The sequence below is a fragment of the Bactrocera oleae genome, chromosome 4, assembly GCF_042242935.1.
Source record: "Bactrocera oleae isolate idBacOlea1 chromosome 4, idBacOlea1, whole genome shotgun sequence".
In the NCBI taxonomy this organism is placed as follows: Eukaryota; Metazoa; Arthropoda; class Insecta; order Diptera; family Tephritidae; genus Bactrocera; species Bactrocera oleae.
The window spans coordinates 46,401,829-46,429,082 of NC_091538.1; the positions used below are offsets into that span (position 1 = coordinate 46,401,829).

Consider the following 27,254-nt stretch of genomic DNA (forward strand, 5'->3'; position numbering starts at 1 on the left):
AACAACAATACGGGCTTTCCTCAGTTGAAGAAAGCAAGAAATCGATTATTAAAATGAAATGTCATTTAAGTTTCTGTATTACGTGATTAAATTTAATACTAGAGGAACAAAATATACAAACTAAAATAAATTAAATATATTAACCTGATATTTGGTATTAATTCTAAGGATATACATACATACTTCTATGTGTGTATAGTATTAAATTTTTGGATCGCCTTTGGTATAAAAGTTACGTTACGACTTCCCCGCGTTATTCAACGTTTACTTCACGTACACGGGTTTGTTTAACACCTTTCTTCCAGTCAACGCTGCCGCTGCTGCTATAACTAGAACCGTAACTACCGCTGCTTCCTCTACTCCAACCGCTGTAAATCTTGCCCGAGCGCAGACCACTGCTACTGCTGCCGCTACTGGATGAGCTCGAGGAGTCATCAACGTAGCTACTACTACTCTTCCAGCCACTGTTGGTGCTGTCGATCACACCATCCTTGCGCACCTCCCAACCTGGTGGCACTTTCGGCAGTGGCACCCATTCGTTTTGTACTACTGGAGTCCAGACTTTTTTCCAGACGGGCACGTAGATCGCTTTCGGTCGCCAATATTTTACCCAGCGTGATTTCCAATCGACATTACGTTTCCAGAAGCCATCTGCTGCGGGATCGTTGCTGGTGGTGTGTTGTACACTAATGTGGTGAGTTGTGTTGAAAAATGTTGAAAAAATAAAAGCAGAGCTAGTAAATGTAAGCCTACTTTTAGGCGTGTTTTCATTCCATTACTTACACTGTCGTCTGCGAAGAGGAATGTGCCGTACAAGGTGTGCCAAGAAGTGCTATGATGAAGAAAGCTGCACACAGGCCGATGTATGCAGTTAGCTGTAAATTTTTTAAATTTCTTATTTCTCATATCTTTTCTTGGAATATCAGAAGATGTATTTACATGGCAACATTAAAACAAGAATTATTATTAGAATTGAGCCAATGTCACCTGCATCTCGTAGCGCAGATCGAAAGAATTTAAAAGAAGGAAAAATATTAACTTCGGTTGCCCCGAAGCTATAATATCCTTACAAGAATTTGATTTTAATTGTTCAGTTTGTATGGTAGCCATATGCTATCGTGATCCGATGTCGTCGGTTCCGATAAATGAGCAGTTTCTTGAGGAGAAAAGGATGTAAGCATAATTTCAGATCAATATCTAAATTGAGATACCAGTTCACGGACGGACATTACCAATTTTGTAACAAACTTAAATTACGCTGTTCAGGGTATAATCAGTAAAAACGCGTCATATCCATATCGCAAGTAGTTTAAACCAAGAATTAAAAGGAGTTGAGTTTATACAAGAAATAAACTATCAAAATTTTATTGTAATTCTGTCAGAAGCACTGCGAAACATTTGATCTTTTATATGACAGATACTCTGAATAAGCTGTCTGTGGTCATAAGATATATAAAGATAGATAAAGAAGGTTAAATTTATTTTTCCTATATTATACATTTTATTAATTTCCATCAGAATCACATATTTCGCCAGGAATTTTGGGAGGGAGTTCCTTAGCACGGACATATTTATGTAATCAGCAGTATTGGTCTGTAAATTTGTATATGTATAAACTTCATAACGGATGATGAATTTTATGAGAAAATTTTCCTATCACACAATAGGTCCACAATAAGATTAGTTATTTTGTACGCCTTCGGTACTGAAGAGCAGACAATATGTAGATATATACGAGGTGTGTTCAAAGGAAAAGGTTAATTTCGATTTGTGGTTTGTTTTTGACAACAGAAAAGGTTAGTCACGTTTTTGTGTGTTCTTCTACTTTTGACTTTGGAAAGAAATGAATCAAAGAATATGTTTTAAATTTTGCCTTAAAATTGGAATAAAGTACTCCAAGGTACTTGAAATGTGTCTCAAAAAAGGGTTTATAAGTGATACAAGCGCTTTACAGAAGGCCGAGAAGATGTTGATGACGATGAGCATCCTGGAGGTGCGATCACGTCAACATTCTTATTTCTTTCCCAAAACAGAAGAAACCAATGAAAGGAAAGCGTCTTGCCACAATTGATAAGATTAAGTCAGAATCGAAGAAAGATCTAATGGCCATACCGAAAAGCGCATTTCAGAAGTGATGCGAGGAAAAAAACTTTGGCACAAGTGTATTATATCCGAGGGGTAAATTAGATATTGATGAATAAATAAGTACTTTTCAAAAAAATTCAAAATTAACCTTTCCTTTGAACACACCTCGCACAATGTAGTTATGGAACTTGGAGTGAAAGATTCTATTGAAAGAAATATAACGACATGGACAGGAAAATAGTGGTTTCTTCGAGTTAAAACGAGAAGTAGAAATATGATTTGGCTTGCTCAATTGGGACCTCTGTCAATATTTTTCAAGCCTTTGCAATGAAAAAGAAGAAAAAATGTACGGAAACTAATCAATCTGAATAAAAAGTGTTTCCCGCATTTTTTCATGGAAGGAGAAATGGGACATCTACTATAAATTGCTTTCATTATTGATTCCTCGAAGTTTATTATATATACCGTTCTTCTTTTTTATTAGAATAATACTACTCGACCACACGCTATAGCAGAGTTGTTTGTAGGCATTCCGCGATGGATCGTACCTGGATAGATTTGTTACTATTAATCTATGTAAAGGTTTTTGAATAAAGTATGTAAAGGTTTGACAAGAAAATGTCATATATATTTTTTGAACCAATCTCTTTAAAAATCATTAAGATCACTTATAATTTTCAATCATTTCTATTACTCAATCATGAGAATATTTATATATTTTTGTTGAGCTCACAAAAACAATTATTTTTAGTTATTGATTAATTGATGGGAACTCACTTTCGAAGTCATTCTCAATTAATTCACTTTTTATTCCACTTCCTTTGAGTTTGTTTGCAACAGTATACTTTTTTATAATGAGTCCACTACTACGAATCGATCAGCACACCAGACACTTTAAAGTCTCATTTGATTATAAAACGCCGGCGCTTTCTTTTGTCGCATTAAATACCCCTGCTGATTTTTGTCGGTAAAGAAAATATTCACACATTCCCACATACATATATACATACATGCATACATACACATATTTATTTATTGTTGATTCGATGCATTTAAATTTGATTCAATTTGCATTATTACGTCGCTTCAAATTAAACATTTTACATGTGCGGGACGGTACTCATATGTCTATGCCCTCTGGATGTGAGTAGATACTACATATGTAATTGCCCATTTACGCGTGCGCACTTGTTGATTGTGGTCAGCTTTTTTGAACACCATGCTTTTTCTCTCTCTTTTGGTCGGAAATAAACTTGATACTTCATGTATTGTATGAAACTCATCGAGCTACGCGCTGTAATTAAGAATTCGACGCATGTCAGAGATGGGGCGACCATTAAAATTAGCTCTACATATGTAAGTATATATGTATTTACGATATGTACCTGCTATAACAAAAACAATAACATTCTATTTTGCAAGAGTTTTACATTAATTTACATATTATTGTAGCCAAGCAGATTTGGTGGATTTTTTGGACCGTAAAGAATACAATATAATTGTAAAATAATTTTTAGCTAAGATTAGGTGAGGTTATTAATATTGCAAGGTAATCAGGGAACAAATTCTTCGGTATCTTCGCCAACAGTTTTCAATCAACCAGATTTAAATTTGGTGCATGTGACGTTTTAATCTGTAGTGGTCAGAGTTAATCGCTACATACCATCTTACATTATCTCAGAGAAGGCTAATAACCTTTTCAGGTTGTAAGCTCTCGGAAAGCGCTTAGCTTGCATAAGTTTAGATATTTGTAACCAGTATCGATCACTACCCACATTTTCTTTTCTTTGGACTTCATCTTCAATGATGTGTGGCCTCGCTGCAAAGATCAGCCAAGTCCTATCGGCTTGGTGCATCTGATGTCATTTCGCGGAGCGGAGGAGTTAACAAAATACAAACCCTAATCTATATAATAAAGCTAAATTCTTGGTCATAACATTAAATTATATTCGTTTTATTTCTTCTTGAAAACCACATGTCTAAACAAACACCCTTTAATAAGAATTTAGTTCGTGTGGTCATGCAAAGGAGTATAAGGTGCTCTCTGTGTTCGCGAGTACTATGGAAGCATCAATCCTTCGATTATAGATATATATTAGTCCACCTTGGTATGTTTAACGTCGTATTCCAGACTTAACTCCAAAAGACGCCATGGATATATTTAATAAGTAAAGTTTTTAATAGCCGATCTGTTTTTTATGGAATCAAGGGAAAATTAAAGCTATAAAGCCAAACCAATTGCAAAGGGCTCACTTCATCGAGTATCCTCACATTTATACACTAATGATGACGGATATTATGGTACAGTCGCTGAGCAAAATTAGTAAATATTCAGTGCATGTCTCATCACCGTCACAAGCAAACATTTAAAATTCAAGACGAGTAAAAATGGAAAAAATTTATACATAAAAATTGAAAACAAAAAAGGAATTTAAAGTTTTGAGAGCTAAACGCAATAGAAAGTTGAAAAAATGAAACAATATATAAAATCCAATCAATTAGTTAAGAGTAAATGGTATTCGAAAAATATCGAGACAACTACATATCATATCATATCAGCTGTTATTAATCACGTGCTCGACGAACGCTACATTCATATGGATTCAAAGCGTGAAAAATATTGTACTTATGGATAATGAGTTAGACCAGAGCTGGCCCGAGGCAATTTACCACCCTAGGCAAATGTCAAATTCTCCGCCCCTTCTAAACCTATTTTGTCTTAACAACAAAATTAAAAATTTTTGACACACTCATATTGAAAAGCTTTAACATAATTATTACAAAATTATTCCAATTAGTAGTACAATGAAAAAAGTTAATTATGAAAATATTTTCGTGCCTTTAATTTGGAAAAATCAGACATTATTTAAATGTTAAGAGTTTGTGCCACTTTATTTTCAATTGATAATGTTGCCAAGACTTAAATGAAATAAAATAAATAAATAAAATATCCGAAGAAAATTAGCCAAAATCCCGCCCTAAAATTCTTGCGCGGTAGGCAATTGCCTAACTTACCTATATGGGCGGGCCGGCGCTGAGTTAGGCTTCTGTACGCAGCGAAATGGAAATAGAAAGAAGAGTCACAGTGTTCGTAGCGTAATTCGAACAATTTACACATGGCGTCGGTAGAGGGACGCGCGTTGTCATGGTGGAAGAGAACTTGTTTCTTCGTCAAATATGGCCATTTTTCTACAATTCGGGGCCAAATCGGAACAATAATTCGATATAGGGGAACCCTGCACCGTTTTGCCTTTCTCAAGGTATCTCCAAATACTTTGCGAATTCCAGAAAATGGTGAACCTTTTCTATAGGACAATCATCGTCCTCTTCGGAATAGGTTCACCGGTCCACTATTTCGTTGACGGTCATGAAACGACACTGACACTTCTTCGAATTGCGCTTAAACAACGTTAAGTACTGCTCTGAAGTGGCCTTACGTTTGCGCTTGTTATCTAGAATAAGCAATCACGGCAACCATCACGTCTGCAGTTTTCTCATCTCCAATATTTCATGCTAATTAGTACCAAGCAGGATATGTCATGCTGGACAGATATGGGTATAGAAGTATATTGAGTATGTCGCGGTCAGGTTTGGATAATTCGGAATTTAACCTGCTGCAATATCCTAAATGCAATAGTGCTGGTATGCCATTCACTGAAAGAGAGTCAACGAGAATTACTAATTGCTCTGTGAATGGCGCTTAATGCCTGTTTAAATATTGGGCTCTGATGTTTGGTCTGTAAGACGCTGTCCCTAGATAGATGTTAAGGTATAAAGTAATCACAGGTTAAATTTGGCGCGTTTAAATACTATGGGTTGTCTTTGTACAATACGGAAACTTCATTGTCAGAGCGGAGACAAGTCAGCATCTAAAGCGTAGTTAGAAACGGTGTTATCAAGGCATGGCTACAGAATGACGGGATATCGGGCGAAATGAAACCCCGTGGTTATTTGTTTTACCAGGTTTGAGTAGAAGGATTATTCTTCCGCTTACTCACCATTAATATCAGGCCATCCAGTCAAAATTAAATGAAGATTTTGTCTTCTTCTTTCTTCGGAGGAACGCAGTTGTTTGGAATTTCGCAAAAGCCTCAGATAGCAGATAGCTCGACTTTTGGGGTTACCCGTCGAAGGATCAGGATAAGTTATACCTCAGGAGATTTAAAAAAAATGTCAGTACTTTATATATAAAAATTAAAGATTCTGTACGGGGATTTTCTGCCAACCTATTGACGTTACCGAAGGATTACAGCCATATTTAGAGCTTTGACCAACTTTTTACACAAATTGAAACTTTTACCAATTTATCTCGACTGTAGCGACACCTGTCGAAATTTCCGCAATTTTCCTGTTATTGCTCTGGCATCATAAACATTCCAAAAAAATTTAAAGATAAGCTTCAATATTATCACTTCTTTATAAATCGTTTTATTTATTTTCTTTTCTCGTTTAATGGCTTTTTAAATTTTTTTCTTTATATTTTTGTTCTTTTTACGCTTAACATCCTTTATACGTGAGTACATGCATCATATGTGTTTAAATATATATTGTAGTAAATGTATGTATGTATGTGTGTATATTATAAAAAATTTGTTTACTTTGCAACGCACATACATATGCATAAATATCGTAGGTATGTAAAACTAATAGTAATTTCAAGCGTAGCGCTTAAACTACAATAAAAAACAAGCCTATAACAAAAGTTAAAACAATGCTAGTGACATGCAATTACATTCATAAATAACAGCTAATATATACATACATTGGTATATGTGGATGTATGCGATTGCCCTATATTGTTTGTAATAATAGTTATATAATATATTTATATTTTGTATGTATGTATGGGATAGTCGCATTGATCTTGATTTATGTGACAGGTATAATAATTTTATTTAAAATTCAATATATATGTATATGTGTGTGTGCTTATGAGTGTATAATACAATACATACATATATGGTGCTTTAATAATTTTGATTTAATTTTGCTTTTTATTTTAATTTTAAAACAATTTACTTTTATTCTGTAGACTTTTTAAAATACTTTTTATTATTTGTTAAATTGCACATATGTACAAGTATGTGTGTGTATGTTGGCATGGTCTTAATGGAACTTTGCGATTACATGTGCATACATATCTGCGCTGCGGAGACATAAACGCTAAGCTCTAGTTTCCATATTTAGAAAATCTTAGCATTACTCAGCAATTTTTGGAGGCACTGTTGCTATATTTCACCTGTAGTTATTTCATTTTGCGATTTCTAGCAACAAGTCCACTTTAAGGATGCTTCTTAATTTCTTTGTTGCTCGTTTGCCTCCTCCGCACAGACACGTCTGCATTGGAACAAATGTTTAGGCTTCTCTTTATGAATTTAAAGCTAAGAGTACATTATTTCTTTCTATATTAAATATGTATAACATATGAGCTTATTATAACTATGCAACTAACAATTAGACTTTTTCATATAAAACTGATACATAGGACTAATTAACAGCTACATTTGTGGTACATAGTACATGCAAAGCTTATAGAATATACAGTATATATGTATGTACTTATGTGTAAAAGAGAGTATTCGCAAAGCGCTAAGGCAAAGTATGATGATAAATCTTAAGTCGTTGTATGAACAGTAAATCGTAATTTAGTTAATTGTAATACTAATTTTAAGTTAATCGTATGAAAATTAATAACTATATAAAACATGTATTTTACTGGGCATTTTAACTGCATGACAGAGAGAGAGCGGTGGTAAAATATTTGAAAACATTTTCGAAATAACAATTTTCCAAATTTTTATAACATATTTGACCATATTTTTCTTTCAAAATTTAACAAATATTGTGTTGAAGATTTTTTTATACATTTATAAACAATGTGGCGTGAGCACGGTCGAAATATTCATTTCTAAAGTTGAAAACAGATTTTTAACAGATTTTCTAATGGCAAATAATATTTTACTTGATTTAAGAGCATATTCAATTGTTTCTACTTATATGCTATAGCGGTTCGATATGGGCGGTTCCGCAGCTTCTCGGGGAGAAAAGAGATTCAGATCGATATCTCAAAAACTGAGGGACTAGTTCGCGTATATACAGACAGAAGGACGAACGGAGGGACAGACGGACATAGTTATATCGACCCAGCTCTTCACGTTGATCATTTATATAAGTATACATTACTCCATATCTAACTCGATTAGTTTTAGGCGATACAATTAAGTTAGGTGAACAAAACTATTATACTCTGTAGCAACATGTTGCAAGAGTATACAAATTAGAAATAAGTTTTTTCGAGCAAGATTTATGCAAACCATTTAATATTATATAACACGAAAATATACAGAAAGTCAGATATTTCTTATAAAAATTTAAATTTGAGTTACAATAGGTATTAAGTTTAAATTTGCATAAATGTAACTACTCTGTTGTATGTACTAGTTGGAAAAAGAGCGCTACAGGTTTACAAAAACTAATGCCTAAGTAAAATTCACATTCATGACTTCCATACAAGTAAAAAACAATTAGCAACATCGTAATTTAAGGCAACAACACGTTAGGTGTTATAGCGAAAAACTTCTAATTCCAGGCAGTTTTTGAAAGTTTGAATGCGCGGTTCGAAATTTTTCTTATGTGAGTTTAGCGGTCATTTCCGGCGACCACACACTGTAATTTCGCCAGTGCTGTAAGAGTTGAATTGTTCTGTGATTTTCAGCTACAATTTTAGCTGTTTAAATTAAAATGTCATTAATTTCTCTCATCTGCTCAAATTACATTGCGGCTCATAGGCTGTAGGCTCATATAATTCTTTTTCTCAAGTAAATATTTACTGTTTAAAAAATGCATATTAAAAACCTGTCTTCATTAACATTTCTCTCCGTAACGTAGTAAGCACTTGTTTTATTAAATAAGTACAAATGTATGTGAGAGTAACAGTTAAAATGCCTTACAAAATTGTTTTTTTTTTTTAATTGCAGTAAACAATTTCAGAAATCCTCAGCAAAAAAAATAATAATAAAGCAACCTTACAATAAGAAAGTTGCTTTCGTTTTGTTCCGTTAAGAGTTTCGGTAGAGTTTCCACTGAGTCTCCATTAGTTCGTTGAGTCCGTCGATCCGGACAAGTATCAGTCTTTAAAGAATTAATTCTCCTTTGTAAAATGTGTTGTCTGATCACCAACTTTCATATGAAGCGGGCTCTTTCTTCTATGTTTTGAGTAATTTGCCGACAAGTTAAATGAAAGCAACAAACATTAAACAAGCGTTGAGTATAAAACTAAGCCACACCAAGCATAGTATATAGAGCGGGCATTAGATTTTAAACACGGCACGCCGCCTGCGTTGTAAAATTCAAAAGTAACCGCTACTCGTTGCATTTACCGTAATTTCATTTTAGCCCACTTGGCACATCAAATCACTCGAACGACATCAAATTGATGGGCAGCGGTTTGGGTGCACTGCGTTGCATGGCCACCTTGCAAATGGAGGCGGTCCAAAGCTGTGTCGCCTGCGCGCTATCCGTGCGAAATTTGTAGACTGTGCCCAAGGTGCGATGATACAGCTCAAATGAGTTTTTATGTTTTGTATTATCGACGACTTGTGCGAACCAGCCCTCGATCGGACACACTTTGCACGGTTCGCGCTTGAAGTCGCTACGTTCGCTGCCTTTGAATGATTTGGGCGGAAAGTACACGAGCGAATTGGCCCAAATCTGCAACCAGTAGCGTTGCCACGAGGCCACAGCGGGCTTACGGCCCTCCTTCTGCACCGTCTTACGACGCACACAACCCTGCACACAATTCTCCGGATCGAGCGTAGGCGCATAGATCAGCTCCAAATCGCTGTTGTGGCATAGTGCGCCCTCAACGCTATCGTTCGAGGTGGCATCACCGCTACTCAACATATTACTGCTCTGCTCCAACACTGAATCGTCGAGTAGATGGCGCGCTTGTTGCTGGCTGAGCACACTGTAGTCGTGCAGATAGTGTTCGTCGCCATAGCCGAGCATTAGCGTGGGATTGCCATAGTTGGCGCTGTCGTTGTGCGAATGTGTGATTTTGCCGAAAATGCTGAAAAGAAGGTAGTGGAAGGAAAATGTTATTAGTTTGATGTGAAAATATGTTTGAAAAATTTAGAAATAAATAAAACTTGTTTTTGTACAACATTTCAACAGAAACTATCAACAAAGGCAAACAGTGAGTCAACTAAGTATACGTACGACTGCAAGTTACAACTAAAAATACTTTAAAATTAATAATAATATAATTTTTCTATAACAACTACTAAATCCTGTTAAATCGACTTTTTTAATTTTAAAATTGATAGCTACATATTTTTTAACTTTTAAGATATTTTTGTAGAAGAAGAGCGTTATACAAGGTTTAGTAAAACGAAAATAACTACTTTTTCAGTAGATGGTTTGAGTAATCTGTATCTCGCGTTGTACTATAACTGTGGCCGGGTTATATGACATTAGAAAAGAATTCCTACAAAAAAAACACTGCTCAGACTCAATTTTGTGATTGCTTGACTTAGGATGCGATACGGTAATTAAGATGTCAAAGATGCACCATGGTCTAGAAGGCCAATTGCTGGAAAATCGAAAAAAAAAATAATGGAAATTTTCGAATCCGACCTACAGTGTCAATTACAAGTGTATGTATATTTTTAATGCAGACAACATAATTTTACCACTACAATAAATAATATAAGTAACTGAAGAAATGTTTTGCCTTGCCAGACTTTCATTTTCTTAATTATAACATTAAACCGAAAATTTGTTTTAGGCATATTTGACATTTATACATTATCAAACATATTCTAAATTTTGATGGGATCCAATTTATCGGTGTGTAAATAATATGCTTCATTGCGATATCGAAAAACTATTTTTCTTTTGAAAAAATGTATTTCGATGCGAAGAGGACGGCGAATGGCGCTGTTCGGAATATATAATTTAATTAGCCAGATAATCAGATACGTTCCCAAATTAAGTTGAACTGGCCCTAAATTAATGCAAATAATCCAAAATAATAAAATACATAATAAAACAATTTTAAAGTTGCTCTGATAAAATTCACTAATTTATTTCCCAAATTGAAGCATGATAATGTGTTTTGATTTTATTTTTTTCTCAGAAAGGATAGCTGAGCTTATTTTTGCTTTAGATACATTTGAGATCTAGGCCACAAACCGCTTAAAACGAAATTCAACGATTATCTACAATATATTGTATTTGTAATACAATATAATACAATAAATTAGGATAACGCAAGGAAACAATATAATATTCCAAAGCTTTGCAACAAAAGAGTAAAATCTTTAAGCAATTCAAAAAAAAAGGCGCAGAAATTTAACAAGCTGCATTAATAAATTATGTAAAAGTGAAAATAGAGCACAAAAAGCCAAATGGTTTTGTAATTTCGAATTCGAACAATGTTATGTATCAATTTGAACTCACCGACTGCATCTACAACGCTTATTCGAAATGGTGCCAATACCGGGTGCGATCATCATAATGGAGCATTGGCATTTGTGATAGAAATTTCGCGGCAAGCTTGTGCTGCGAAATCTGCCAGCACACATGACAATGTCATACAAAGCAATAATAGTTATGAATTAAGCAAATTGTTATTGTTTTTGTTTTGGCAGCACACAATCGTTGTAGAATTTCGTTCGCATATTTGTTTCGCAGACGCACGCGACGTTTAATGTAAAGTATGTTTGTATGTACATCCAATTGAATGATATGGTGAGTTAGTTAAGTACACAGATACAAAAAGAGAGAAAGGAAGTAAAAAAGATTGCATGATGGGTGTGTCGTTTGCGTTGCAGGTGACAGATGTTAGTGAGAAGGCATTTCAAAGAAATACAAAAAACACAAATTGTAAAATTACAAGTGTTATATAAATACAAATACATAGTACTTTTAATTATTTAGCAATTGTATAGTATAGTAGCTAATTAATATTATATAAGACGAACGACGCTACTGAGACGTCACTAGAGTGAGATTTAGAACTTACTTGGTGCCCAGGCTGCGACATTTGCGATGGCCGGGTATAAATTTAGTGCCGCTACTGTTGGCGATGCGCATGGAACCGATCGTTTTGGCGGGTGAGAGATTCAAGCAAGCTAATGCCGGTGTGATAGCGTCTATATTGAAAGACTCTTTCGAGCTGCAAGACGATGAACTGGGACCGGACGGTGAGGCGGGCTCCAATTTTAGAGATTTTCTGTAAAAAAAAAAACACATATAGTTATTATGAATAGTGAACAAAGTGATTGTATGCATTTGCTAAACTCACTTATATTGATCCTCTTCGAAGATGTTCTGCAACTCCTCAATATAGCGTATGGATGTCAAATACTTTTGTGTTGCCTCAATTGGTATTATATGCGTGTAGTTTGACTGTTGATAATTGGCGATGACGCGCAAAATATTATTCATCTTATTGCGTCGTTGCTCGGGTTCGAGACCACCCTTATGTGGATGTGCCAAATCAATATAAATTAGATCGGTCAGGAATAAGCCCAAATAGGGTATGCATGGTAGACGTAGACTCTCCAAATAGGCACGTAAATTCTCCCAATTATTTTGATCGCTGAATATATCGCTCAGTCGTTCAAATGCTTGCCGATCCTTTTTGGACAGGCAAGCCCAAGTCTTTTTCAAACGGAAAATGCTGGCACTTTGCATGGCGGAAACGATGGCGAACAGCGAATGCAGATTGTTGAGTTCGTGCAGTTTCTTGGACACCTGTTGGAATACGACATTTGTAGAAATACATGAAATCATTAAGCTATATATAATTTAACAAAAAAAAATTTAAAAAATATGTTAAAAATATTTGTTTTTTAATAATATGACATGATAGTTTTAGTATTTGAATGGAAGGAAATAAATGAAAAACAAGTAAGGAAGAGCTAAGTTCGGATGAAACCGAACATTTTATACTCTCGCAAAATCAAATAGTTTACTCGTTTGAGATTTCTTTGTGGATTGACTGATATTTTCGGTAGAAGGTCAACTATAGGCACTGGGGTCCACATATTTAGTACTTAGGGGCTTAAACAGTTTTGGTTCGATTTAGACAATTTTTGGTCACAAGGTGGCATACTTTAATCGCATTATTCACGCAAAGTTTTATCCCGATACAGTCATTGTTGCCTGATTTGCATAGTGGAAAGTGAAAGAATCAGATGGAATTTAAAATGGTGTTATATGGGAAGTAGGCGTGGTTGTAGTCCGATTTCGCCCATTTTCGCACTATGCCATAGAAACATGAAAACAACGTTATGCACCGAATTTGGTCGAAATCGGTTAAGCAGATCTCAAGATATGGGTTTTCACCTAAAAGTGGGCTGTGCCACGCCCACTGTCTAATTTTGTTGTTACTTTTATAAAGTCATCTCATACCATCCCAGAGATAAAATTTAATGTCTCTGGCGTGTTTAGTGCTTCATTTATCGCGCTTTTGGTAGTTTTTAACAGTACCGTTATATGGGGAGTGGGCGGAGTTGCCACCCGATTTCAACTATTTTCACACCGTCAATAGAAGTGCTAAAAACATTTGCTTCCAGTGAATTTTGTTATTATAGCATTAGCGGTTTAGGAGATATGCACATTAAACCTGTTAGAGGCGGGACCACGCCCACTTAAAAAAAAAATTTTAACTGCGGATGCCCCTTCCTAATGTGATCCTGTGTACCAAATAACAGTCTTGTATCTTATTGCGGAGCTTAGTTATGGCAATTTATTTGTTTTTGATTAATGGCGTTTTGTGGGCGTGGCAGTGGTCCGATTACGCCCATCTGCAATACCAACCGTCTCACGGTACCAAGAAACATGTCTACCAAGTTTCATAAAGATATCTCAATTTTTACTCAAGTTAGAGCTTGCACGGACGGACAGACAGTCACCCGGATTTCAACTCGTCTCTTCATCCTGATCATTTATATATATATAACCCTATATCTAACTCGATTAGTTTTAGGTGATACAAACAACCGTTAGGTGAACAAAACTATTATACTCTGTAGCAACAGGTTGCGAGAGTATAAAAAAAATCGGTTGATCCATTCATTCCTCAAATAATTCTAAAGAATGTTGCCGTATTTCTTAGACTCAACTCTTCGGGAAACAGTAAAGTGCTAATACTCTAACCAGTAAAAACACGTCGAGTCAGTAATTTCTCGTCGGCTCTCGTAAACGAACCGGAACCGATCTTTTATCCGACCAAGAACTGAACTTGAAAAAATTATTACGGTCACTACAACAAAAAAAAAATACCCTTACCAAATTCACAAGGCATCCCAAATTAATTAAAAAATAGAAAATGTTTCTCACCTTAATGAAGTGTGTCAGTATTTCGGCACGTTGCTTTGGCTGTTCGCCGCTTAATATCTCCTGCACAGTCCAAAAACTGGTGTGATTGAAACGTTTCGTAAATGCAACAATATTTGGTGTGACGACGTGTTTGTCCTTCTTCGTCCAAGCGCAACTGGTCAGCTCGTCCGGTTGTATGGCAGCGAAGATGGGAAAATCCAAGAGCGTAATCTGATTGGCCAACTCATCAGCGGGCACCCGTAGAGCATTCAAAATGACTGCATCTAAGTTGTTTATAGACGAGCGTGCGGGCAGACTTTGGCTCTTTCCGGGCGGTGGTGCGGTGCTGCGGGCAGTATAGAAAACAGTAGGATTAGTTAGATAAAGTTACATGATGACACGTTTCATATATGACACATGAGTTTATTGAATGAGCAGTCACTTACCCAACACAGTAGTAGCAACCCGGCGAGCCCGGCGATGAGGACAACGAATTCAGACAGCCAATGGAGTTTTTGCGACGACTACTTTTCACATGCATTGTCTTGCTGGCGATTGCTTGCGTCAACTGTTCGGCATCGAATTGACAACTCTGCGTTGAGCGTGTGCTATCCTTGCGTGGACGCATGTAGGAAATGGTTGCGGCGCCATCATGACTACCGTTACGCCCACACGAATAACGTTTGGAATTGCGTAAACCGGCTGAGTGTTGTTGGCCGCAATTGTTCATCGAATTAGTGTAATCGGCGCGGTGATGCTGTGGCTGTGGCTGTTGCTGCTGTTGTAAATTCAATTGTTGTTGTTGCCGTTCTTGCTGTGTAAGGTGTTGGTGATGATTGCTGGTAGCGTATGTTGGTGGTGCTATGCAACCGCTGCTAGCATTGGAATGGGTGTCACTGCGCGGCGAATCTTCACGTAAATTCTTATAGATATACTCCTCGCCCAGCTGCAAAGATAAATTGAGAGTACAACTAGATTTTTTCTTACAACAACAAGTGCGAAAGTCTATAAAATATGTTTTAGCCGTTACTACCTACTTCAACGTAACGCAAACTATCCGTCGATAATTCTCTGGAGATTTCCGAGTAACGCATCATGGCATGTGGGGTGTAGGGAAATGCATGCGGAGACTCCGCAATGAAGGCAATGAGTGGACAAACACACAAACACTATTCACGTAGCGGTAAAGTTGTAAAGTTGTTGTAAACGCACACTTTGACGTACGACGCTGAGTTTCACACTATAAGGAGAATGGGAAAGGGTCGCCTTTGTGTCTGATGCAATCACGTGTACAATGAAGTCACTCAGGCGTAAAGTGATATCTGTAAAGAAAGAAAAAAATTAAATTAAATTCAGTTAAGGGCAGAAACAAAGCATTTTTAATCGGCATAAATTAAATGAATCATTATAGCAACAAGTAAAGATAGGTTAGGTTCGAAGGAAACCAAATATTAAATTTTGAGATCTCAACAAAAATTTGATTTTTAATGAAAGTTTTCGGTTGAAATCAAATAACCGTTATAAGACATTGATTGGCTTATTGTGTTTTCAGAAACATGCCTTTGTACATTTTTTTTTGCAAATAATCGGAGTATGGTAAGCAGTGTATACAGTATATGGGGACTAAGAGAAGCTATATACCGTTCTTATCAAGTGTTGACATTCCGCTGAGTGAATAATTTTAATTAGATTGACCGATATACACATATATAAGTAAGTAAACATGAGGTACCGAAATAATATTTAGTTGCACATGGGAGCCTAAGCAGGATGTAGATCAAAACGCACCAAATCATACAAAGTATTAGAGACAATCGATGTATGGTCAATTGGAGGGTTGGATATGCTTATATTTGGAGATTTGGAAAAGATACTGACCTATTTTGAACATTTTTGAAAAGTACTTTCTCTTTTTTGTTTTATTTCAATACCTTTTAGGGACAAAAAGAGAATGTTAAAAGTTAAATCGAAAATTTTATTAAATTATCGAAAATATTAAAACAATGTAATTATAAAACAGAAATTTTTAAAAATTCAAAATTGTATACAATAATTCTTTGAGGTGATATTTCGATTGCATGAAATAATATAATATATGCGAAATTTGTACAACTAGTAACTCGCAATTAGATTTAATTTTAAAATATTTATGAAATTCTGCATTTTTATTTTATTTATTTTTCACATATACATATGTATATATTTATTTTTTTTTCATTGGCGATATTCATGTAGCATATTTGCATTTATTCGTATTTTCTATAATTTATGCTCACACTTTCGACGCTTTACATACTTTAACAGTGCATTGTAGCTGTGCTGAGCAAGTCCGAATATTTAACGAGCTACAAGCCAGCCGGACAGCTAGCGTCATCCAGAGGCGATAATCAATTCTGACTTTAACGACGGCGGTATCGACGCCGACGACGTAACAAGACAAACGGACCACTCTCAACAGAAGCAGAAATAAATGCCATGCTTGTTGACTTTGTTTCTACAATTTTACAAAATCTAGAAGAAGTACAAAGTTCACGATTTGCATATGCGCATATTGTACAATGCTTATATTTATATGTTATGCACATATTAAACATAAGTACATTGTATGTATGTTAAAGCACTGCGGTTTTATGTGATAAGCTCAATTCATGCTTTTCCTCAAACCGATTTTATTATTGTACATGAGCTGGAACTTTTATATGATATTGTGGGTATGTGTGTATGTATTTGTGCGTGTGATTACAAAGTTGAGTTTTGTTGCAATTCTTTCAGTATAATCATTTGAGTCAGCGACTTAAAACAGTTATGACTTGAAACAAAGACTTTTATTGAAATAATGAAAGTATGGTTAAATGAAAGGAAGGGCTTTTAATACCTGAATGATAGGTTTTGTTGAAATAAATTTCAATAACATTAGGTTAAGTAAATAACGTTAAGTCAAGTTAAGTTAAGTAAAATTAACTTAAGTCAAAAATAAGCAAAATGTAAGATATGGTATGTATGTTTAGAAAATAAGTGATATTAAAATGATTTTAATCAAATTGAATATAAAAACAAGAAAAATATTAGTAATATTGAATAAAACTACTAAATTTGATTAAAAATATAATTAAGATAATCATTTTTAATAAAATAAAATAAATATGTTAAATAATAATAAGTTCCCAAGCGTTTTTGAGAATAAAAAGTTTATTCGGGCTGTGCGACTTAACTAAAAAACAACCTGTGTGGGTTTCGACAAATGACCAGCTTCTTGGTGAGAAATTTTTGATAATAATTTAAAATTTTTAAAGCCACTTAGAAGTGTAAATATGCAATAAAAAAAATTTTTTTAGACAAGCCTTTATTTTGTCAATTTTTTTTTGGTTTCTGGATTTGAGGTAGGATTAGTTTCATTTAGGAAGCGACATTCTATGACTTGTTAAAAGTTAGATCCCATTAATCACTTAAATCAAACGCTACTACTCCCAAAAGCACTTTTATTTCGTGATAAAGCAACTTGTAAACATCAAAGTAGAGTTTCCTCACTAAAATCAGAGAATCATGGGACTTATACCAATGTTTTGAACAATTGGTTTAAAAAATCGTCGCCGCTTTGAATTTCGAAACGAAAAATCACTCGTTGAAATTGATTTTCGACGAAGATATAATACCGACGAGGAGACCAAACGTACAAATAAGTGAATATTTTATATAACGATACATGAATTTCAAAAATTTGTTTCGGAATACTTTACACTTAACAGAATTTCAAATGCGGACAAGAAATATATTTTGAACAGAACAGTTTCGTTGGAAACTCACCAGAAACTTAAATTAAAACTATAACGGCAATACGGTTTAGAAATTTGAAAATTATTTTTAATTACGATTTTTGTGATTACAAAATAAAAAAAAAAAAACATTTAAATGTTAATTCAATTATTTTTTTAAACCATTATTTGCAACCCTGGTGCTAAGTTGAAAAAAATTTGTAAAATTTGTGTAAGTGTTTGTATAGAGCAATAAACTTGTAGCTAAAATTAGTAGCCATTATAAAATAGATTAAAATTATAGCAGTTCAATATTTGGCCGCCGCACCCACGACACGTGCGACATTAAAAAATGGGTCTACTTTTAAAATAGCAATTTGTTATGCCATTTTTAATAAATATTTACAATATTACATACACATAGATAAACATTCACATATAGGGCATAGTTGGAACCCCATAAAAGGCAGAATTGCCCACTTGTTTTTTATTTCAGACTTACGAATTTTGTACACGATTTCCGGCACGCGAATGTCCATAGGCCGGGAAATAGCAAACATTAAATTAAACTGTGTAAATATAGGGGTATAACATTCAAGTATGAGTAAATTTACGTAGCTATTGGTTTGAGCTATTAAAAGTGGCCAAATCGACACACAATAACGGTCAATGTAAACTTACAAACACAACAGCGATTGTTACACAAAATTCTCGGGCAAAATAATAATGAAGATTTGTTTACCCTACTGATGTTGCGTTAATTCTTTTATTTTACGGAAACGATGAATATATTGTATACAATTTATGATATGCATTTTGTTTTCGAATTGAAATGTAAAAGGCGCGTAACAAGCAACACCGACTTTTTGATTACTTGTTTACTAAGCACTTTTGGCAGCGGTGCGCTGGGCTCGGCTGCTTGGATGGTTGAATGGTTGGTTTACTGACTGCCTAGTGGACTAAGCTAGCACAGTGGTACATTTTTGGACTCCTATTGTGTTGCGGTTAGATGATTTGGTATTTTAAAGAAGGAACAAGTAAGGAAGGGCTAAGTTCGGATATAACCGAACATTTTATACTCTCGCAAAGTCAAATAGTATACTCGTTTGAGATTTCTTCGTGGATTGACTGATATTTTCGATAGAAGGTCAACTATAGGCACTGGGGTCCACATATTTAGTACTTAGGGGTTTGAACAGTTTTGGTTCGATTTAGACAATTTTTGGCCGCAAGGTGGCATACTTTAATTGCATTATTCACGCACAGTTTTACGCCGATATAATCATTGTTGCTTGATTTGCATAGTGGAAAGTGAAAGAATCAAATGGTATTTAAAATGGTGTCATATGGAAAATAGGCGTGGTTGTAATCCGATTTCGCCCATTTTCACACTATGACATAGAAACATGAAAAGAACGTTACGCACCGAATTTGGTAGAAATCGGTTAAGCAGATCTCAAGATATGGGTTTTCACCTAAAAGTGGGCTGTGCCACGTCCACTGTCTAATTTTGAACGCGGTTCCTATAAAGTCATCTTATACCATCTGAGAGATAAAATTTAATGTCTCTGGCGTGTTTAGTGCTTGATTTATCGCGCTTTTAGTAGTTTTTAACAGTACCGTTATATGGGGAGTGGGCGGAGTTGCCACCCCATTTCACCCATTTACCCACTGTAGGTAGAGGTTCTAAAAACATTTGCTTCTAGTGAATTTTGTTATTATAGCATTAGCGGTTTAGGAAATATGCACATTAAACCTATTAGAGGCGGGACCACGCCCACTTTAAAAAAAAAAAGTTTAGCTGCAGATGCCCCTCCCTAATGTGATCCTGTGTACCAAATAACAGTCTTGTATCTTATTGCGGAGCTTAGTTATGGCAAGTTATTTGTTTTTGATTAATGGCGTTTTGTGGGCGTGGCAGTGGTCCGATTACGCCCATCTGCAATACCAACCGTCTCACGGTACCAAGAAACATGTCTACTAAGTTTCATAAAGATATCTCAATTTTTACTCAAGTTAGAGCTTGCACGGACGGACGGACGGACAGACAGTCACCCGGATTACAACTCGTCTCTTCATCCTGATCATTTATATATATATAACCCTATATCTAACTCGAATAGTTTTAGGTGATACAAACAACCGTTAGGTGAACAAAACTATTATACTCTGTAGCAACAGGTTGCGAGAGTATAAAAATGAAGATAAAAGCGAAGTTTTGTGATTAATAACCGCAAAATGAAGTAAAGTAAACTACCTATAAAGATATCAAAATAAGTTTAGGATGTAATTCATGAAAATTTGGGTAGTTGAAGTCCCTGTGCAAAGTAGGTGTCGCACCTCCTAAGAATCAAGACAAATCTATGAAAACGCTGGTAAAATTGCTTCCAATTGCTACCCGTCAACTGCATTTTCTGGATTTGGGCCTGAACGATCATTTCCGATTCACAGATCTCAAGGGAATGATCATTAGAAGGAAATCGCGCGGCTGAGACCTATTTTGAAACAAAATGCCAATCGTACTATAGCAATGGAAATTTTTTAGATGTTTTTAATAGAACCGTGTAGCAAACACCGAATCACATATTTCAATTAAGGAAACAAAAAAAAGTTTCAGATATCCAAATATGGAGTTTGGTTTTCTTCATTTCTTATTGCCAAGCATGATAACGGTCTTGCGACCTTTACTCAGCGTTTTTTTTTTACAAACGAACAATATCTTTGGCTTGAGTCTAGCAGCGTATTTGGTCGAATAAAGTTGAGAGCCTCTCTCTCACTACCAATAATTTATATAATTTTTATACTCTCGCAACCTGTTGCTACAGAGTATAATAGTTTTGTTCACCTAACGGTTGTTTGTATCACCTAAAACTAATCGAGTTAGATATAGGGTTATATATATATAAATGATCAGGATGAAGAGACGAGTTGTAATCCGGATGACTGTCTGTCCGTCCGTCCGTCCGTCCGTCCGTGCAAGCTCTAACTTGAGTAAAAATTGAGATATCTTTATGAAACTTAGTAGACATGTTTCTTGGTACCGTGAGACGGTTGGTATTGCAGATGGGCGTAATCGGACCACTGCCACGCCCACAAAACGCCATTATTCAAAAACAAATAAATTGCCATAACTAAGCTCCACAACGAGATACAAGACTCTTATTTGATATACAGGATCAAAATAGGGAGGGTCATCTGCAGTTAAAATTTGTTTTTTTAAAGTGGGCGTGGTCCTGCCCCTAATTTAATATAGGTTTAATGTGCAAATCTCCTAAACTGCTAATGCAATAATAACAAAATTCACTGGAAGCAAAAGTTTTTAGCACTTCTATTGACGGTGTGAAAATAGTTGAAATCGGGTGGCAACTCCGCCCACTCCCCATATAACGGTACTGTTAAAAACTACTAAAAGCGCGATAAATCAAGCACTAAACACGCCAGAGACATTAAATTTTATCTCTGAATGGTATAAATTGGGTTTATAGGAACCGCGTTCAAAATTAGTCAGTGGGCGTGGCACAGCCCACTTTTAGGTGAAAACCCATATCTTGAGATCTGCTCAACCGATTTCAACCAAATTCGGTGCATAACGTTCTTTTCATGTTTCTATGTCATAGTGGACTACAACCACGCTTACTTCCCATGTAACACCATTTTAAATTCCATCTGATTCTATCACTTTCCACTATGCAAATCAGGTAACAATGATTATATCGGGGTAAAACTTTGCATGAATAATGCAATTAAAGTATGCCACCTTGCGGCCAAAAATTGTCTTAATCGAACCAAAACTGTTCAAACCCCTAAGTACTAAATATGTGGACCCCAGTGCCTATAGTTGACCTTCTACCGAAAATATAAGTCAATCCACAAAGAAATCTCAAACGAGTATACCATTTAACTTTGCGAGAGTATAAAATGTTCGGTTACATCCGAACTTACCTCTTCCTTACTTGTTTGGTTTTAATTTATAATATTATATTATTAAAATTATATAACCAAACCCTCAGAGTTATATATTTATAGCTCTTAATTTAACTTTTATTCTAGTGTTTTTGTTCTAAGTTAGGATTATCAGGGATTTCGGGGCGTATTTTGTATTTTTGATGTCATGTTTATAGGTAATATCTGTTTAACGTCAGAAGAAAATTTGCATCCGTTAAAGTGAAGGCTTGGTCAAATACTAAATTTTAACAATAAAAAATTATATCGAATTGCACCACTGTGCTTCATGTGGGCTGCTTGATCGCGTTTTCTTGCACAAACATATGCTTACGGGGCGCAAAGAGCGCATTGGCAGCCAAGCGAAGCGCGACAATAAAAACAACATCGAGCTTTATAAACAATATGAGGAGATATATATATATATATATATATATATTTATATGTGTATATGCTACGTATTACCAACTAAATTGAGGAAATGCAACCTGACTGAAATAAACCCGAGAATTATAAACTAGCTGTTGCGGCTCAGCAACCAAAAGCAAGATGTAAAAAAAATAGAAACAAAACTGTCTAAGCAAACGGAACGAGCAAAAGCAGCGCTATGGCAACACAAAGTGGCACGAGCGATTGGTGGACACCTTGGTGGTGGTGGCACAACAATATATAGGTGTTGGTGGGGGTGATGGTGACAGGCGTCATCTGCACTAGACTGTCGTTACGCAATGCCAAGCTAAGTGGTTGCACGTCATGAAAACGATGACGCCTTCACTCCCCCTCCCCAGTGCCTAGTTCCAGCAAACAAAGTGAGGTAGCTGTCTCAAACTAAAGACAAAAGAAAACTTGCAAACACGCCACCGCGGTATTTGGTGATTCATGCCAGTGCATAGATTCAGTTACACATGCATAATAACTTGTTGTTGTTAGTTGTTGGTTGTAACTTACAATACATATATATGTATATGTATGTATTTGAGTTACATGTTCCACTCAGCTGCTAAGTGGCTTATGGGTCATTTGTTGGTTTGGTTGACCGAGCAGTTCGGTCAACTGTTGGCTGTTTTGTGTTACACAGCGCACGTGAATTATTGATTAAGAAAGCAAAGTGTGAGCGCCGCAAAGTATGCTTTGCTAGTAATTCAATAATGAAAGTGCGAATGTAGAATGAAAAAGAAATGTCGAATGGCTGTAACACAATAAACTAACTGACTTTTGACAGCAGTTATACAGATTTGCTGTTATAAGGCTTGTCTACTTATTTGTTGTGGAAACAAATGGCACTTCGTATAACATTCTTTCGAAGGTCCCGATGTTTAGCTTTTCTAAGACTTGCTGATTTGCGATCGAGTATAGAAAAACAGTCTTACAAAAAAGTTTCAAATTAGTGATTCTCAAAATACCATTCTAACTAGTGCCAAATCAAGCTTACAAGTTTAAAACCACTTTTGAATACCTTTTATATTTTGATGAACCTTGTCCTTTATTGAAATAAACGCGGATTTTGATCAATACCATTGAGGGGTCACAACTGAGGTTATACAATTTTTTTCCACTTCAGCCGATCCACGCGGCTATTAAAGCCAAACCCAATACCAGATGTCCTTAACTCATGAATTTAATATACGCCTAAAATTATATTGTAAAGTTCGCACGAATCTTTATGAGACTCGGAGACTTCCGCATTAAAAGAAATAAATCTTTAGTTTGCAAAAATATGTGAAACAAACAGTAAAAAGTTGGAAAAAGATCGAGAGTTGGAAGAAGATCAGAATTGAACCAGTTAAATAGCCATAGTTCCGAACTAGTACGTAGCAGCAACAAACTTAACAGAGATATAGTCTCGTAACTGTTTTGGAATCAATTCACTCAAAAATGCATGAGTTCCTGACGTCATGAACGAAGGAAGGGGAAGACTTTATTTACAGTTTCCATGAAAGTTTGACAGTTCCTTTTGACAGTTTACGCGTGTCCACATCTTGTCTCTATCATTCTCGAGAGTACATAGTAGAGAAATGAAGTATTATACTTCAGAAGTAGTTGAAAGGTTAGAGCATTAATTTCATATTCGTGAGACCAGAATCAAAACCGGAATAAAGCCCATAAAAAAATTAATATTATTCATCAATTATTTCAAATTTCTTTTCTATCTATTTTAGTGGCGATCAAATAGAAAAAGTAAAAAAAAAAAACAATTAGGCTCGGAAATCGTTGTTTACGCTTTTGAGAACGACTAAAAATTGTCAGTTCATATTTTAGGTACGAAACCGGTTGCTGCGAGACTCGTATAAAAAATAAACAGAATTTTCACAAAAGAAATCAAAAATTTCACATAGGGATCAAAAATAGGTTAGTTGTTTGAAATTTAAACGCGCAGCCAAACTTTAGTTCATATTTAGTTCTTAAGACCCTTTTTGCTTTGAAACACATTGAGCTACTTCGAAATGCGCTCTATGATTTGATTGAGAACAGACATAGAAATTTGATATATACCATACAAATCATCCATCCAGACTCTTGTTAATAACAAGGATCAGAAAAAGTCGAATGACCCGGTTTTAAACTCGACTAGAAAATACTAACATTAAAAAATAATAATAAATATGTTTTTCAATTTTTCTAATTTATAAAATTTTACGAATTGTGTCAGACTGCTTTAAGATTCCTAGTGGGTAATTGATTTGCCACAGCATGCAATTGAGTGCGTAAAGTGCTAACGGGGAGTATGTATGTATATTTATTTATTGAAATATTTACGCACATGATGTGTGACCAGCTAAATTGAATTATTGCTACTGCAAAGGCCATTACAAAAGCAAACAATTCCCCATATAAAAACAAACAGTCTAGCCAAGAAAAACAAAATGTGCCAATCAGCAGCTGTGAAAAGCAAGAAAAATACATAAAAGTGAAAAAAAACATGACATGGTTGCAATATTTACAAAGAAGAGGGGGTGTAAGTGTAGAGAAAGAAACGTAATTTCAAGGTGATCGAAAAGAACAACAGACGACAAGTACAAGAGACTACGCCCACGAAAATTCCAAATGCATATTTGGCAAGCGTTACACACACAGCACACATTTTTATTTTATTTACTGTTTTAACGCTGAAAAACGCTAAAGAATTTATAGTGGCGTGCAGTGAACTTGCCACTTCCGATTTTTCCCGATTTTACAATTTATGTGGTAAAGCTTGTTTTTGTTGTACTGCTTGGTTATGGATGCATTGGGCCGTGAATGTGGACTTCGGTGGTCAATTTTGTGGCAATTTGTTAAAATGGCTTAAGTCGTATTTATTTTATTTTGACAATTTGAATACACTTATAAACCGGACCTCACATTTTATGTATAACAGTAGCTTAGAGTCAGATAATAATTCATATAACGATAAAATATAACTAAAGAAAACACCCAGCTTTTTACCAGAAATAAAAATATCTAACTTTGCTTAAGTCGATTTAAGCCATTTTAACATATTTGTAATGAAAGACTGTCGCATTATACGTTTTGCCCCTTTTTTCACCGTTAAGACAGCATAAAGATGCCACACTGACATAAAGTAGCACATAAACTAGCGACAACAACAAAACCTTTTAGAAACGCAACCAGAAAAACATGTTGATCAAGTAGCAGGCGCATTGACAGCCTCCTGATGGCGAGGAAAAGACTGCTGCACACTTGGAAAAACGCCTGACGCCAGCAGGTCGCCATATCGCGCCCTCCACAATCGAAGAGGAGGATGCACGACCAAGAAGAAAACCGAAGAAAAGCGCGATAGTCGAGGAAAAACATAAAGAAAGCAAATGCTTACTCATATAATTGGCTAACTGCAGTGTGGAAACAAAACAAAACAGAAACAAGTAAGGAAGGGCTAAGTTCGGATGTAACCAAACGTTTTATACTCTCGCAAGGTCAAATGGTATACCCGTTTGAGATTTCTTCATATATCTTAATAATTAAAAGTAGGAACTCTTGCCTCAGTTATTTACATTCACAGTCAAATTAATTAGAGCAATTTGTAAACTAAATTTTACTCAAATTATGAGATAATTTGGTATGAGTAAAACATAATATTATCGAGAGTTTCAATTATTTATATTATTATATGAATTTCAATTATATATTTTTGCCCCTTGGCATTGTCCGATATTTTCGGTAAAAAATCCACTATAGGCACTGGGGTCCACATATTCAGTACGTAGGGGCTTGAACATTTTTTGGTTACAAGGTGGCACACTTTAAACGTATTATTCACGCAAAGTTTTACACCGATATAATCATTGTTGCTTGATTTGCATAGTGGAAAGTGAAAAAATCAGATGGAATTTAAAATGATGTTACAATATATGGGAAATGGGCGTGGTTTCGTGTTGTAACAGAAATATGGGAAGAATGTTATGTACCGAATTTGGTTGAAATCGGTTAAGCAGATCCCAAGATATGGGTTTTCACATAAAAGTGGGCGGTGCCACGCCCACTGTCTAATTTTGAACGCGGTTCCTATAAAGTCATCTCATACCATTCCAGAGTGGGTGGGGTTGTCGCCCGATTTTCGCACTGTCGATAGAGGTGCTAAAAACATTTGTTCTCAGTGAATTTTGTTATTATAGCTTTAGCAGTTTAGGAGATATGCATATTAAACCTATTAGGGAGCGGGACCACGCCCACTTTTTAAAAAAACTGTTAAACTGCAGATGCCCTCCCTAATATCATCCTGTATACTAAATAACAGTCTTGTATCTAATTGTGGAGCTTAGTTATGGCAATTTGTTTGTTTTTGATTAATGGCGTTTTGTGGGCGTGACAGTGGTCTGATTGCGACCATCTGCAATACCAACCGTCTTACGGTACCAAGAAACATGTGTACCAATCTCATAAAGATATCTCAATTTTTACTTAAGTTACAGCTTGCATGGACGGACAGACAGTCACCCGGATTTCAACTCGTCTCTTCATTCTGATCATTTATATATATTATATATAACCCTATATCTAACTCGATGAGTTTTAGGTGATACAAACTAATGTTAGGTGAACAAAACTGTTATACTCTGTAGCAACATGTTGCGAGAGTATAAAAAACAAACAACAAAAACCAACATATATATGAAGTGACAATGGACCACAAGGCAAACACGATTACAGCTG

At 35.4% G+C, this 27,254-nt stretch overlaps 2 protein-coding genes across 5 annotated transcripts in view; both read right to left on the minus strand.

Annotated features, from left to right (window-relative positions):
• Window positions 1-151: 151 nt before the first annotated feature.
• Window positions 152-2,957, minus strand: LOC106624047 (uncharacterized). Its single transcript, XM_036362787.2, has 3 exons — window positions 2,863-2,957; window positions 784-875; window positions 152-686 (listed from the first exon to the last, which is right to left on the minus strand). The coding sequence occupies exons 1-3, from the start codon at window positions 2,872-2,874 to the stop codon at window positions 254-256; spliced, it is 537 nt and encodes a 178-aa protein (XP_036218680.2). The 5' UTR covers window positions 2,875-2,957; the 3' UTR covers window positions 152-253.
• Window positions 2,958-6,490: 3,533 nt separating this feature from the next.
• RalGPS (Ral GEF with PH domain and SH3 binding motif) overlaps window positions 6,491-27,254 on the minus strand; it is a 43,896-nt gene continuing 23,132 nt past the window's right edge. For all 4 annotated transcript variants that reach the window (XM_036362784.2, XM_014245059.3, XM_070107958.1 and 1 more), the window contains 6 exons: window positions 15,450-15,734; window positions 14,859-15,358; window positions 14,434-14,758; window positions 12,392-12,843; window positions 12,110-12,319; window positions 6,491-10,153 (listed from right to left, as the gene is read on the minus strand). In XM_036362784.2, coding sequence (XP_036218677.2) covers window positions 9,499-10,153; window positions 12,110-12,319; window positions 12,392-12,843; window positions 14,434-14,758; window positions 14,859-15,358; window positions 15,450-15,509 — 2,202 coding nt within the window. In that variant the 5' untranslated portion in view covers window positions 15,510-15,734 and the 3' untranslated portion in view covers window positions 6,491-9,498. The remainder of the gene's footprint in view (window positions 10,154-12,109; window positions 12,320-12,391; window positions 12,844-14,433; window positions 14,759-14,858; window positions 15,359-15,449; window positions 15,735-27,254) is intronic.

Coding starts and splice junctions, on each gene's coding strand:
- LOC106624047 (XM_036362787.2), bottom strand. Junction 687..783: donor TCCTCTTCGCAGACGACAGT/GTAAGTAATGGA, acceptor TCACCACATTAG/TGTACAACACACCACCAGCA.